General features: G+C 38.0%; 1 protein-coding gene across 17 annotated transcripts in view; it reads right to left on the bottom strand.

Moving 5' to 3' along the window:
- Positions 1-14,066, bottom strand: part of CASK (calcium/calmodulin dependent serine protein kinase) — a 372,876-nt gene that overhangs the window by 220,714 nt on the left and 138,096 nt on the right. For all 17 annotated transcript variants that reach the window (XM_055562960.1, XM_055562965.1, XM_055562962.1 and 14 more), the window contains one exon: positions 12,726-12,831. In XM_055562960.1, coding sequence (XP_055418935.1) covers positions 12,726-12,831 — 106 coding nt within the window. The remainder of the gene's footprint in view (positions 1-12,725; positions 12,832-14,066) is intronic.

Raw genomic sequence — 14,066 nt, 5'->3', positions numbered from 1 at the left:
TAAGAATGAAAAAGACCCTGTAGAGATATTATGAACCACTTCATGATAAAATTGTTTAAAGTTTAGATAAAATGCACTCATTCCTAGCAAAATACAATTCTTCGAGGGTGAAAGATTAATAAACAAAAACCCAAATATTCCTATAAATATTTAAAGAATTGAATCAGACATGAAAACCCTTCTCATAAGAAAGTCTGGCCTGGATGGGTTTATAGGTGAGTTCTACCACTCACGTACGGAAAACAAAAAACAGAGACTACTCCTCAATTCATTTTATGAGACTACCGTAATCTAGATATAAAAATCTGATATGGATAGTACAAGAAAATTATAGTATAATCTTTCCACAAATATAGATGTAAAAAGTCTAAACAAAATGCAAGCAGACCAAATCTAACAATAAAAAGGATTATATGGATTATAAATCAACACCAAGTGTGGTTAATGAAAGAATCAATGAAATTCATTGCATTAGCAGAGTAAAGAAAACCATATGATCACTTCAATATACACAGAAGAAAAAGAATTTGATAAAATTCACCATCCATTTATGCCTAGCAAACCCTAAGATCAGAAATGAATAAAGATTTGCTATCATTATTCTGGATATTTTATCCACTGCAGTAAAGGCTAGAGAAAGAATCCTCTCCATACACAGATGATCAAGTATGCAGAAAATCCACACAGTTCTATAGATAAGTTATTAGAAATGATGAAGCTTGATGAATAGAAGGAATATAATGTCAATATAAGGAAGGAGAGTAAGAGAGAGAGAAAGGGGGAGGGAAGGAGGGAGGGAGAGATTGACCTACATTTAAAAGCAAATACCTAAGAATCTAACAAAAGATGTATATAACTTCTATGAAGAAAAGTATAAAACTTTATTGAAAGACATCAAGGATCTAAATAAATGGGAAGACAGACACTATATTCATTAATTGGAAGACTCAATAATAAATCTGTCAATTATTCTCAAGCTGCTATAAAGATTTGACATAATAATTTAAGGCAAAATCTCAACAGTTTTTTAAGTGTGCGTATGTATAAATTGACAACTTGATTCTAAAATGGAAATGGAAAATGCAGAGACAAGGACGGCTCTTAAGAAATGTCTAAAGAAGGACAAAGTGGAAAGCCCTGCTCTACTGGTAACCAGGACTTATTGTAAAGCTAAGACATTGTACTTGCAGTGCAAAATAGGCCAAGAGCCTAGAACAGAGCCTAGAACAATCGCACATACATAGATGCCTGATTTATGGCAAAAGTGGTACTCCAGAGCAGTCTTTTCAGTAATTGTGCTGAGACTATTGACTATCCATATGGAAAAAAATGAAACTAGACTGCTACCTTATGGTGTACCCCAAATCAATTCCAGGTGGACAGGAAAACATAACAGAATATCTTCATAATCTCAGGGGAGTAAATAATTTCTTAAACAAGATACAAAAACACTGGCCATAAAATTTTAAAATGACAAATTAGATTATATTAAAATCACAAACTTCTGTTAATCAAAAGATATCAATACAAGAATGAAGAGATAGGTGACTAAATGGCAATTAGGGAAGAATATTCAGGAAGATTACCAGTGGTCATGTATGGTTGTGAGAGCTGGACCATAAAGAAGGCAGAGCGCCCAAGAATTGATGCCTTCGAACTGTGGTGCTAAAGAAGACTCCTGAGAGTCCCTTGGACAGCAAGGAGATCAAACTAGTCAATCTTAAGGTAAATCACACTTGAATATTTATTGGAAGGACTGATGCTGAAGCTGAAGCTCCAGTATTTTGGTCACCAATATTTTGGTTGCAAACAGCTGACTCATTGGAAAAGTCCCTGATGCTGGGAAAGATTGAGGGCAGAAGGAGAAGAGGCCGCAAGAGGATGAGGTGGCTGGATGGCATCACTGATGTAATGGACATGAACTTTGGTAAACTCTGGGGGATGGTGAGGGACAGGGAGGCCTGGTGTGTTTCAGTTCATGGGGTTGCAAAGAGTCACACGACTGGGCGACTGAACAACAATCAGGAAGAACTACAAGGAGATTCTACTACACACCAATTGGCTAAAATTAGGATGTATATAGAGAGTAACATGGAAACATACATTACTATATGTAAAATAGATAGCCAATGGGAATTTGCTGTTTGACTCAGGGAACTCAAACCAGGGCTCAGAAACAACCTAGAGGGGTGGAATGGGGAGGTGGAGGGATGTTTAAGTGGGAGGGGACATAAGTAAACCCATGCCTGATCCATGTTGATGTTTGGCAGAGACCAACAAAACACTATAAAGCAATTATCCTTCAATTAAAAATAAATTTAAAAATTCCAACAATGCCAAGTATTAGCAAAGGTGTGTAGCATAGGCAATAATTAATCATGAGAATAAAAGGAAGGCATAAGTTAGCAAATAAGGACTAAAAACAGTATTTTAAACATGGGGCAGTGCCAGGAAAACTAGGACTTGGATCATCTTAGAGAGGCATACACCACTGGTAAAGGGTCAGTTTACACATCTACTTTAGAAAATAGCCTGATGTTATCTAGGAAAACTGAAGTTATATCAATATAAACTCTGAAACCTATTAACTCTACTCCTAGGTCTACACCCTATATGAATGTTTACTTAGGTGCACTAGAATACAGGTACAAGATTGTTTACAACATTATTGTTCAACATAGCCAAATCTGGAAACAACTCAAATACACATTAACATTTACATGAATAAATAAACGTGTGAATGTTTGTTCACTAACACTATACAGCACTATAGCAACAAAGTAATAGAGATCAAACTAACCTGGATAAATCTCACAGACTCAAAAAGAATGTATACTGTATGAGTCTATGTAAATAGATTTCAAAAGGTAGATAACACTGAATTACACTATTCAGGGATACCTATTTAGATGGTATAGAAAGAAAAAACATGGAAGTTAGGTCTAGATTAGTGTTAATTGTGAGAGAGGTAGGGGGTTGACATCAGAAAGGGGAATTTGAGGGCTGTTGAAGTGCTGGCAGTTTTAAAATTTCTTGACCTGGGTTGCAGCTACATGGTTCCTTACTTTACAGTAATTTATGCTTGTATAGTGCTGTGTATGCATTTTTCTAAATGTAATACATTCTATTAAAAAGGTTAAATCTATGTGTGATAGAGGTGTTTGTATGCATTCATATACTAATTCTAATATCTAGGAATTCTACTTCTAAAAACTCATTTTGAGGAAATAAGGCAATCAGGGGGTGTGTGCAAGTAATTAAGTACAAGAATATGATTAATTATAACATTACTTCTAATACAGAAAAACAGAAAACAGTGTAAATATCCAACTTTAGAGGAAATTTAAGTATAGCACATGCATATATAGTTCAGACATCTTAATGTAGCCATTAAAATGTTATATCTAAAAAAGTATTTAATTGTATAATGTGCACACATGTTCAGCTGTGTCTGACTCTTTGCAACCCCAGGGACTGTAGCCCACCAGGCTCCTCTGTTCATGGGATTTTCCAGGCAAGAATACTGGAGTGGGTTGCCATTTCCTTCTCCAGGGAATCTTCCCAACCCAGGGAGTGAACCCGCGGCTCCTGTATCTCCTGCACTGGCAGGCGGATTCTTTACCACTGGGAAGCCCCATTTACTCGTATAGCAAAATGCTTAAAATTATTAAGTTAAAAGAACCAGGATACAAAATTGTACGTATAAATGATCTCAATTTAGTGCAACTGTGATCATGGGTATACATAGAAGGAAATGTTTTTGAAATGCTCACTGTGATTACCTTTTGCAAATGGTATTATTTTTATCATCATAATTTTCCATAATCTCTAAATTTGTACAAAGGATATGTATTATATTACACTAAAAACAACTTATAAATTTTCATTTTAAATGAACTACTTCTTTTAAAAAAACAAAGTTAACTGAACTTTCTTATTTTATATATACACAAATTTATTCAAAGTTATTTCATACACAAACCAGAGTGACAATTTCAAATGCATTTCTGAGATAGTAGGTGTCAGAATGCAGTTTGTTTCCTAAAGTATTCAAAGCTTAACATCTATTCTACCCTGTAACATCTCGATCTAGGATTTGTTTTATACAGAAATTGGGACACCTCCATTTTTCCCCCCAAGAGATGTCAAAATGATATACTAATTACAATTTATAGTTTTTTAAAAAAAACCCAAACTTTGCAATTGTCTTTATAGGTAATTATATTTTGTTTTCAGATCCAGGAGTTTATTAACTCAAATCCTTCTTATGTTGTTCTCTATTATTGTGTGGAAAAGAGTTAACATAGAAGGTCTAACTATTATCTCTCAAAAGGCTTGCAAGGCATACCTCCAAGGTCAGCTCTTGATTGGCATATGGGAACTTGGATGGGTTCCGCCCCTCCTAAATGAAAAGAGTGGCTCACTGTGTCTAAACTGCTTGTGCAAACAATATGATTTATCCTGAACACCTGCTTTCTTTCTGGGAGTCTGGAATTTGCTATGCGCCAGGCAGAGGGTGTTTACATGACAAGCCCCTGACAAAAACCCTGGGTGCTGAGTCTCTAATGAGCTTCCCTGGTGGACAACATCTCACATGTGTTGTCACAGCTGCTGGCTGGCAGAAGACCCTTGAAAGCTTGTGCCTCGCTGCCCCTGGACTACAATCCATGCACCTTCTCCTTTTGCCGATTGTGCTTTATACCCTTTAGCTAGTAATAAATCATAGCTGTGAATATGACTATATGCTGAGTCCTAGGAGTCCTCTTAGTGTTACTAGCTCAGTCATGTCCAACTCTTTGCAACCTCATGGACAGTTACCAAGCTCCACTGTCCATGGAATTCTCCAGGCAAGAATACTGGAGTGGGTTACCACTTCCTTCTCCAGGAAGGAGTCCTCTTAGTAGGTCATCAAATTTGGGAGTGGTCTTGGGGATCCCTGACACATAGTTCTTAAAACTAAAACACAACTAAACATTTAATATAGTGGTAAACCTAAGTCAACAGAAATGTTTAACACCGAGCACTTTGTTGGTGGCTCAGATGGTAGAGTCCGCCTGTAATGCAAGAGATGTGGGTTTGATCCCTGGGTTGGGAAGATCCCCTGGAGAAGGAAATGGCAACCCACTCCAGTATTATTGTCAGGAAATCCCATGGACAGAGAAACCTGGTGGGCAACAGTCCAGGGGGTGGTAAAGAATCGGACATGACTGAGCAACTAACACACACAGAGTTCCAAATGTTATGTGCAGCCTGGATGGGATGGGGGTCTGGGGGAGAATGGATACATGTATATGTATGGCTGAGTCCCTTTGCTGTCCACCTGAAACTATCACAACATTGCTTGCTAATCAGCTATACCTCAATACAAAATAAAAAGTTTATTTTTATCCCTACCACAGTCCTGGCCCTGCCAAAATCACATCAGTAAAAGCATATCACAGAAAAAAAAAAAAATAAAAAGTTTTAAAAATAAAAAAAATGAAGAAGCACTACATTATAAAAAAAGAGAGCTGTTTAATTTTAAAAAGTTTATGACACAGACATTTTCTTCTTCTTCTAACTAGCATTTACCAAAGACCTATACAGTCGCCTGGGCTTCCCTGGTGGCTCAGATGGTAAAGAATCTGCCTGCAGTACAGGACACCCGGATTTGATCCCTGGGTTGGGAAGATTCCCTGGAGAAGGAAATGGCAATCCACTCCAGTACTGTTGCCTGAAGAATCCCGTGGACAGAGGAGACAAGAGGGTTATAGTCCAAGGGATTGCAAAGAGTCAGACACGACTGAAGTGACTTAGCAAACACACACACACACACACAGAGTCACGCAGCTAGGTCCTTTCATGAATCTTAGATTATTAAATTACCAGAAGTATCAAGTTTCTAATGTTTACTAGGACCAAACTATTTCCCAACCATTTCCTATTACCCAGCACTTAAAGAGGCATTCGAGAAATATGTGCTCAATGAATGAAGAGCAATTTCTATCATTACACATAAAACCAAAAAATCAAAATAAATAAAACTAGCTATAAAAATATGTACAAATTTTCATATAAATTAAAATGTTACATCCAGATTTTTCTTGCCTGATATGAAACAAATATGTTTTCTCTTAAGTGGCAAATTTGCTGGTAAGTAGTAATCAGTTCTACTCTATCAGTATAAATGACTTCCACAAACATTCCCTTCTCTGAGCATAAACACCAGACTAAAAATAAAATTTTAACAATAAAATTAAATAAAAGGACTTTTAGTCTACCTCCTTTGTGAGCTTCAAAAATACCAACTGTTAATATTATTTTAAAAGATACAAACTATTGTCTCCATGTCAGATGTGTTTTAAATCCATTTTTAATTACTGTAAGTCTCCCTGTGGTATATGTAATCATTCTATAATAAGGTAATTAAAATTTCTTGGCCAGCCAATTTAGGATTTACAGCTTAACTCAAGTATCAGATGCTACTAAACATAAGCCCCGATGTGTGACTTAGAAATAAACATTTAATTTTTTTTTTTGGAAAGGGACAATATTTACTCATTTTTTAACTTTTTATTTTATATTGGGGTATAACCGATTAACAATGTTGATAGTTTCAGGTGAACAGCGAAGGGACTCAGCCATACATATACATTTAATTTTGAGGTGGGGGGGTGACATGACACAGCCCTGTCTTCAAAACTGAACCTATGTTTTAAAATGTTTATTTTGCTGAAAACAATTGCAAACTGCTACAGGCAAGTTCTAACTTAACTGTAATCTGAACCCATGGATATAGTGTAAACACATGCAGATTTCTAACAAACTACTGTGTGTGTTGGGGATAATGACAACATGGTCTCCGAATAGTATTACCCTTACTTTAAAAGTCAATCATCTCTTGACCTCTCGCTTCAGGACCCACATTTGTTGACACTGAATATCTAGGGGGTGGGGCCTGGTACATCCTGGTTTAACAAGCTCTACTCAGGATTTTCCAATGCCAAAGTTTGAAATCTACAGCTCTAATCTTTTCCAGCAGTAAAATTCTGGTTCTGTCTCTGTATTTGAGTATGCTTCAGGCTTATAAATAAATCATTTATATCAACTAGTTCTAAGGATTTGCTAACTTGATAAGCAACAAGATTGAGCCATGTAATGTTGTGACTTCAGTTTAGGGGAAAAAAGGGGAGAGCTGGTTATAGATAGTCTGTGGCAAAGAAAGATATGGATACCATACCTAGAAAGTCAACAGTAACCCAAATATATTTGCTTGGTCTAGTCTTATCTCCATCAAAATTATCAGAGCTATTTCCAAGTAGTCAACAAATAGCAAAGTCAACTGACCTTATTTCATTTGCTTTCTCTTTCTTTGTCTACTCTGTATCAATGTCATGTCAGAAAACTAGAAAAGATCTAGATAACCCATAACCTGAGCAAAGAGACCTGAATACTAAGGGTCATCAGATCTACTGCCAGAAAAATTCTAGTGTAGCCCTGTTTATAACACATAGCAGCTATGTGAGCAATCTCTTATCTAGCCAGTAGGTGGAGGCGCGCACAAACTTATGCTTTGTTCTTTGATCCACAGGACTTTAAACCTTGTAGCAATGAATGGTTTGGGTTTGTTCATTTGTTTTAAACTGAGGGGATCAAAGGGAATGCAAAAAACAGGGCAAAGATGACTGTTGAGGTGAATTTATAAAAAAAGAATGATACAAAAGAACAATTTTATATTTCTATTTTGTTTCTAGCTCTTCTGAGAAATAACTAAGTTATTTTAACTGTGAATTTACAATCTACTTCCAGATCCCTAGGGCTAATAGAACAATTCTAAATTGAGAAACCGATCCTTTAAAAATCCATGTTCAATCAAGGAAAGCAACATTAACCGAATATGACATGATACTAAGGAGTTGTTGAGTCTGCTAGATATAATAGTATTTTATACATACACAGAGACACACACATAGAGTCCTTATCTATAAATACAAACTATATTTATAGGTGAAATGATATTTAGAAACTGCCAAGAAAAAAAAAGACAACAGTAAAGGATAGAATAAGAATGGCAAAATATTGATAACTACTGAAGTTCAGTGACAGGCACACAGAGGTTCCTTATATTATTTCCTTTCTATTTGAAAACTTCCAAAATAAAAGGTTAAAAACTAGGAAGCTATGTTCTAGTTATTTGGGTTAACAGTGAGATTATGTGGCTGGTAACTATGTAACTTCAATGAGGTCTTGTTCTTAATACATAGCCATCTAATCACAACTGAATCATACAAAATTTAGCTATGTAAAATCCCATATAATTCAACATTCTGAAACTAAAACTAATCTGTTAAATCTACTGGAAATAATACTTTATCTTGTAGAGCAAGTCACCATCTTATAAGGTGAATGAAGACTAATCTCTCATCTAGTTTTCATAATCTTATGAAGATTTTAAAGTTAAAAGACTTGGTCAAAGTCACAGAATTAGTAAAAATGATGGAGGTGGGATACTAACCCAAGTTTTATGACACCAAAGACCATCTTCTCTGTATTACACTGTCGCTTAGACCCCTTTGAAACAGATAGCAAATGTGAAATTTAGGTGAATTTTACAATTGTGCTTTCTGTGCTTGCTGCTGCTCCTGCTGTTGCTAAGTCGCTTCAGTCGTGAACAACTCTGTGCGACCCCATAGACGGCAGCCCACCAGGCTCCCCCGTCCCTGGGATTCTCCAGGCAAGAACACTGGAGTGGATTACCATTTCCTTCTCCAATGCATGAAAGTGAAAAGTGAAGTCACTCAGTCGCTCACTCGTGTCCGACTCTTAGCGACCCCATGGACTGCAGCCCACCAGGCTCCTCTGTCCATGGGATTTTCCAGGCAAGAGTACTGGAGTGGGGTGCCATTGCCTTCTCCGTCTGTGCTTGCTACTTTATAGTAAATGGCAAAATCCATTGTCTAGTTTTCTTAGTGAATAAAAAAGTATGGACAGAAACAAATTTCTTGAATAAAGAATAAAATAAAAAAGAATTATAATATGTTAAAATTGGAAGGGAGGTTAAAGCCCCTCTGTAGTCCAAAATTAAAACCTTTTCTTCAGGACACCTGGATGGATCCAGGTTTAGCTTGAGCATTTCTAGTGCGGAATGGCAGACTCAGTGAAATAGCCGCTTCATTCATGGAATTAGTCTAATCATCAAAGAGGGCTTCCTTGCTTACAGGTGGGATCTACCTGCCACCTGTTGATTCTAGTTACAATTCCTCACCCTACACTGAATAATCAAAGAATCCTCTTACACCTGATGATCTTTCAAAGCACCAAAGACATCCATTATGATCCACTATGGGCTTATGATCTGGGGACTCTTTTAGCAGCAAAAGAAAAATGAATAGATTCCTGGGTAACTAAATTTTCCTAGTCTTTTCAATAGCTCTTCCAGGCCAAATGGTCCTCAAAGTGGGCCTTAGGTATTTCTGGGAGTACTCAAAGCGTTTTCAGGGGACACACATATCAGGAGATTTTTAAGGCATTTAAGCCAAATAGGAAAAGGAGTATGTCAAGGCTGTATATTGTCACCCTGCTTATTTAACTTGTATGCAGAGTACATCATGAGAAACGCTGGGCTGGAAGAAGCACAAGCTGGAATCAAGATTGCCGGGAGAAATATCAATAACCTCAGATATGCAGATAACACCACCCTTATGGCAGAAAGTGAAGAGGAACTAAAAAGCCTCTTGATGAAAGTGAAAGAGGAGAGTGAAAAGTTGGCTTAAAGCTCAACATTCAGAAAACGAAGATCATGGCATCTGGTCCCATCACTTCATGGGAAATAGATGGGGAACAGTGGAAACAGTGTCAGACTTTATTTATTTGGGCTCCAAAATCACTGCAGATGGTGATTGCAGCCATGAAATTAAAAGACACTTACTCCTTGGAAGGAAAGTTATGACCAACCTAGACAGCGTATTAAAAAGCAGAGACATTACTTTGATGACAAAAGTGCACTAGTCAAAGCTATGCTTTTTCCAGTGGTCATGTATGGATGTGAGAGTTGGACTGTGAAGAAAGCTGAGAGCTGAAGAATTGATGCTTTTGAACTGTGGTGTTGGAGAAGACTCTTGAGAGTCCCTTGGACTGCAAGGAGATCCAACCAGTCCATTCTGAAGGAGATCAGCCCTGGGTGTTCATTGGAAGGACTGATGCTGAAGCTGAAACTCCAATACTTTGGCCACCTCATGTGAAGAGTTGACTTATTGGAAAAGACCCTGATGCTGGGAGGGATTGGGGGCAGGAGGAGAAGGGGACGACAGAGGATGAGATGGCTGGATGGCATCACCGACTCGATGGACATGAGTTTGAGTGAACTCCAGGAGTTGGTGATGGACAGGGAGGCCTGGCGTGGTGCGATTCATGGGATTGCAAAGAGTCGGACACGACTGAACGACTGGACTGAACTGAACTGAAGTCATAGCTACATTTGCCATGATTGGGTCTGTCTGAAAACAAGCCTGTGGTCTGCTGATTTTCCTTTTGTATTTCCACTCAGAAGAACCCATCTGAAAAACCAACCACTCACCCGGGCTGAAAAACCTGCCTAACTTCAAAGAGACAATTGGGGAATGCAAAGCTTGTGATCTGTGAGAGCAAAACTGCTTTGGAAAGGACAGGGAGAGCCACCTTATTTCATCCAGACAATATATTCATGGCAAAGCCATATCTAGTTTAGAATTAGACATCAATAGTAAGATGACTGTCACAGTGATGTCTATCAATACTTTAATTTTATTTGAAAAATGAAGTCTGATTTGTTTTTCTGAGAGAAAGTGAGCCTGATCTGGCTGATGAGTTTGACGATGATGGCTAGCTCTGCCATTTAGGTCACAGAGCAGACATTTTCCATACACTGAATGAGATAAAGGTATAGTGCTAGAGTTTTGAAGAGAACGCATTTTTAAAAATATGCAAATGACTAAGACTTGCATCCTCACAATAAAAGTTTTTAATCAACTAAAAGCTATGTCTGGAAGCACATAGTTTTCAAACATCTTTTAGCAGGTTTGCCAACAAAAACTTTGCAGGCTGTGTCACTATGATGGAATTTCTAGGCTCTTTCCCACTCAGGCGATCCCATTCCGAATGCATGCCAGTGTCTTGCTTATTAGGAACACTCTAGGGAGAATGGGCAATATACTGATATAACACACTGGGGCTGGGGCTTGGTTCTGCACACCACACACTTCTACTTAATGTACCCGAAGGTTCCATCCAGGGCTTTTAAAGCTGTTGCAACAACTAACTAAACTGCTGACATCTTTTTCACATAAGCAGTTACACCTAAATTCACAGTGATCTTTCACTTATATACGTGAATGAATGAGTTTATATTAATTGGTCTTAAATTTCACCTTCTTTGTTTTACCTCCTTTGCTACAACCTTGTAAAATAGTTTAAAATTTGGTCTAGATATTCACTTGATTAGCTAGCCCCTGGAGAGGGCAGCTTCTGACAAAGCTACCACCTCCAGATCTTCACAACCTGGTGTAATCCTCTCCTGTTGGGTTTGGACTGGATCTAGTGAGTTATTTCTAACTAACAGAATATGGCAGAAGTGATGGTGTGTGATTTCAGAGAGCAGGTTACAAGACTGACTTCTGTCTGCTTCCTACTTTTGTGGTCTTGCTTGCTGACTGACCCAGATGAAGCCAGCTGCCATGGAGCCGCTCTAGGGAGAAACCCAGTGATGAGGAACCTAGGGAGGCCTTGGACAAACAGCTCATGAAAAACTCAGGCCCTCAGTCTGATAGCATGCTTCCAACAACCATGTGAGTGAGCCTGGAAGCAAATCCATCCCCAACAGAGCCTTAAAATGACTTTGGCCCTGGAAAATACCTGGATTACCACCTTGTGAGAGACCCTAATCAAAGTCACTGATTAAAATTTTGAATAGTATGCCACCCCATAAGGCTTGATACAGTCTCTTTGGACACAATCATCCAACCAGCTATGAAACTACCCAACTGTACTACCCTTAGGCCACATTTCTCCATCTTACTGACAAAATTTTTCTGAGAAACATGTTGAGTGGCTTCCTCAAATCAAGACTTACTGTTATCTACAGAATATTCCTTGCCAATATGGTGACTGCATTAAAAGAGGAAGTCTGTTAGTACTTGTTTTTAGTTGCTTAGAGAGGCTTGCTCGGGGCTTCCCTCATGGCTCAGCTGGTAAAGAATCTGCTTGCAATGCAGCAGACCTGGGTTCGAACCCTGGGCCAGGAAGATCCCCTGGAGAAGGAAATGGCAACCCAGTCCAGTATTCTAATGCCCAGAGAATCCCATGGACAGAGGAGCCTGGTGGGTTACAGTCCATGAGGTCGCAAAGAGCTGGACGTGACTGAGCGACTTAACCACCATAGAGAGGCTTGCGACATGGAGGCCTCTACTCTCAACCCAATCCTTTTCACTAAGACTCCTGTAGTCAGAATCGTATCTTTTGGGACCTCCTATTCTTCTGAACTCTATCTCCTTCGTTTTCTACTTCTCTAAAGTATGCTAAAAATGTGAGGGTAACCAAACATGCCCTTAGCCACTGTGAACCTTACAGTGAGAGGTTCCTTTTATTCTTATTACTTCAGGTCGTTCTGAACAGATGTGTTCACAACTATTTTGAAATTTTAAAAGTGTCAGCATTATCTAAGATGAACACTGTCTAAAGCTAGCGCTTAAGAAAATAAAATGCACACTCACAATTCAAAAACCATGTAAAGCATTCCATCTGAGCTATATGTCTCCAATAATTCTACAATGTGGGGATGTTTCAGCATATGACAGATACTGGCTTCCCGCTTTAGATCTGAAAAACAAACACAGAACACCTTGTTAGGCAGAATTCAAAAGACAATTCGAGTGAATGATGAATGAATGGATGGGATCTATGGTAACATGAAGACTTCTCTAACTATAGAGATGAAATCCCCCATTCAAACAAAGCTTAACTTTTTGCCCTTTGACATCTTTGACAATATAACTTTTTAATATTTTTGCCAGCTTAAATCAATATACAAGTCAGCTATTATTAAGAAATGTACATAACACAACTAAATACTTAACCCAAACTCTTGTAAACAGGTTTCAAAATGTATAACTCTTTCTTGATCAGCTAATAAAAACTCAATTTGCTGTCTTGAATTTTACTTCTTTTTCTGAGGTTTCCCTAAATTGCCTAAGGATATGATGTTTATTCCTTAGCCTAAAATCTAGCATTTATAGACACACATCAGGCAAGTTACATGAATAGAAGGCAAAAAACCAAAACAAAACAGTAAAGGTAAACAGAAAAGGCACTACTCTCAACATCAAAGTTAGAACTTATTTTACATCATCTATAAAATGTGTTGGATAATTCAAGACAGTATCTTCACAGTGTTATTTTGAAAAACAAATTCAGATAATGCAGGAAAGACTGCTGTGTAAGTTACATAATACTATTTGAAAAATAAAAGTGTTAATATCCTCATCGTCGTGATCATCACCATCATACAAAAATAGTTTGGGCGTAAGTGTCACTAGTCATGTCTACATGGAACGAGATAATTAAAGCCTTCCTGTGTTAACAGTGCTGGAGTTTCACCTGCTTGGAGATGAATAAAATCCAATGTGACATTTTTATATTTGGAAGTAGAAGGGAGACAGGTAAAAGAACCAAGGTTAAGGATATACTGCACAAAGCAGAGAGATAACATTATGTCCTCTCTGATTTGTTAACTCAACTTAGTCTTAGCAACAAGAGCAATGGCCACAGAAGGAACCTTAGAGGATTCACAGAAGGTATAAATAAGGAAAAGAAGTCAGTAAAGAAGACAAAAGAAAAGCCACCAGAAAAGGAAGAATCAATAATACAATATTAAGAAAGTCAAGAAAATGGGGGAATTAAGGCATAAGTAGTAAGAGAAGGGAGTTTCCCTGGTGCCGCCTGCCAAGGCTGCAGATGTGGGTTTGATCCCTAGGTTGGGAAGATCCCCTGGAGAAGGAAATGGCAACCTACTTCAATATTCTTGCCTGGGAAATCCCATGGACAGAGGAGCCTGG

The sequence above is a fragment of the Bubalus kerabau genome, chromosome X (genome assembly GCF_029407905.1).
Source record: "Bubalus kerabau isolate K-KA32 ecotype Philippines breed swamp buffalo chromosome X, PCC_UOA_SB_1v2, whole genome shotgun sequence".
NCBI lineage: Eukaryota > Metazoa > Chordata > Mammalia > Artiodactyla > Bovidae > Bubalus > Bubalus kerabau.
Note: the sequence above shows the minus strand (reverse complement) of the source record. Positions and strands in the feature narration are given on the sequence as shown.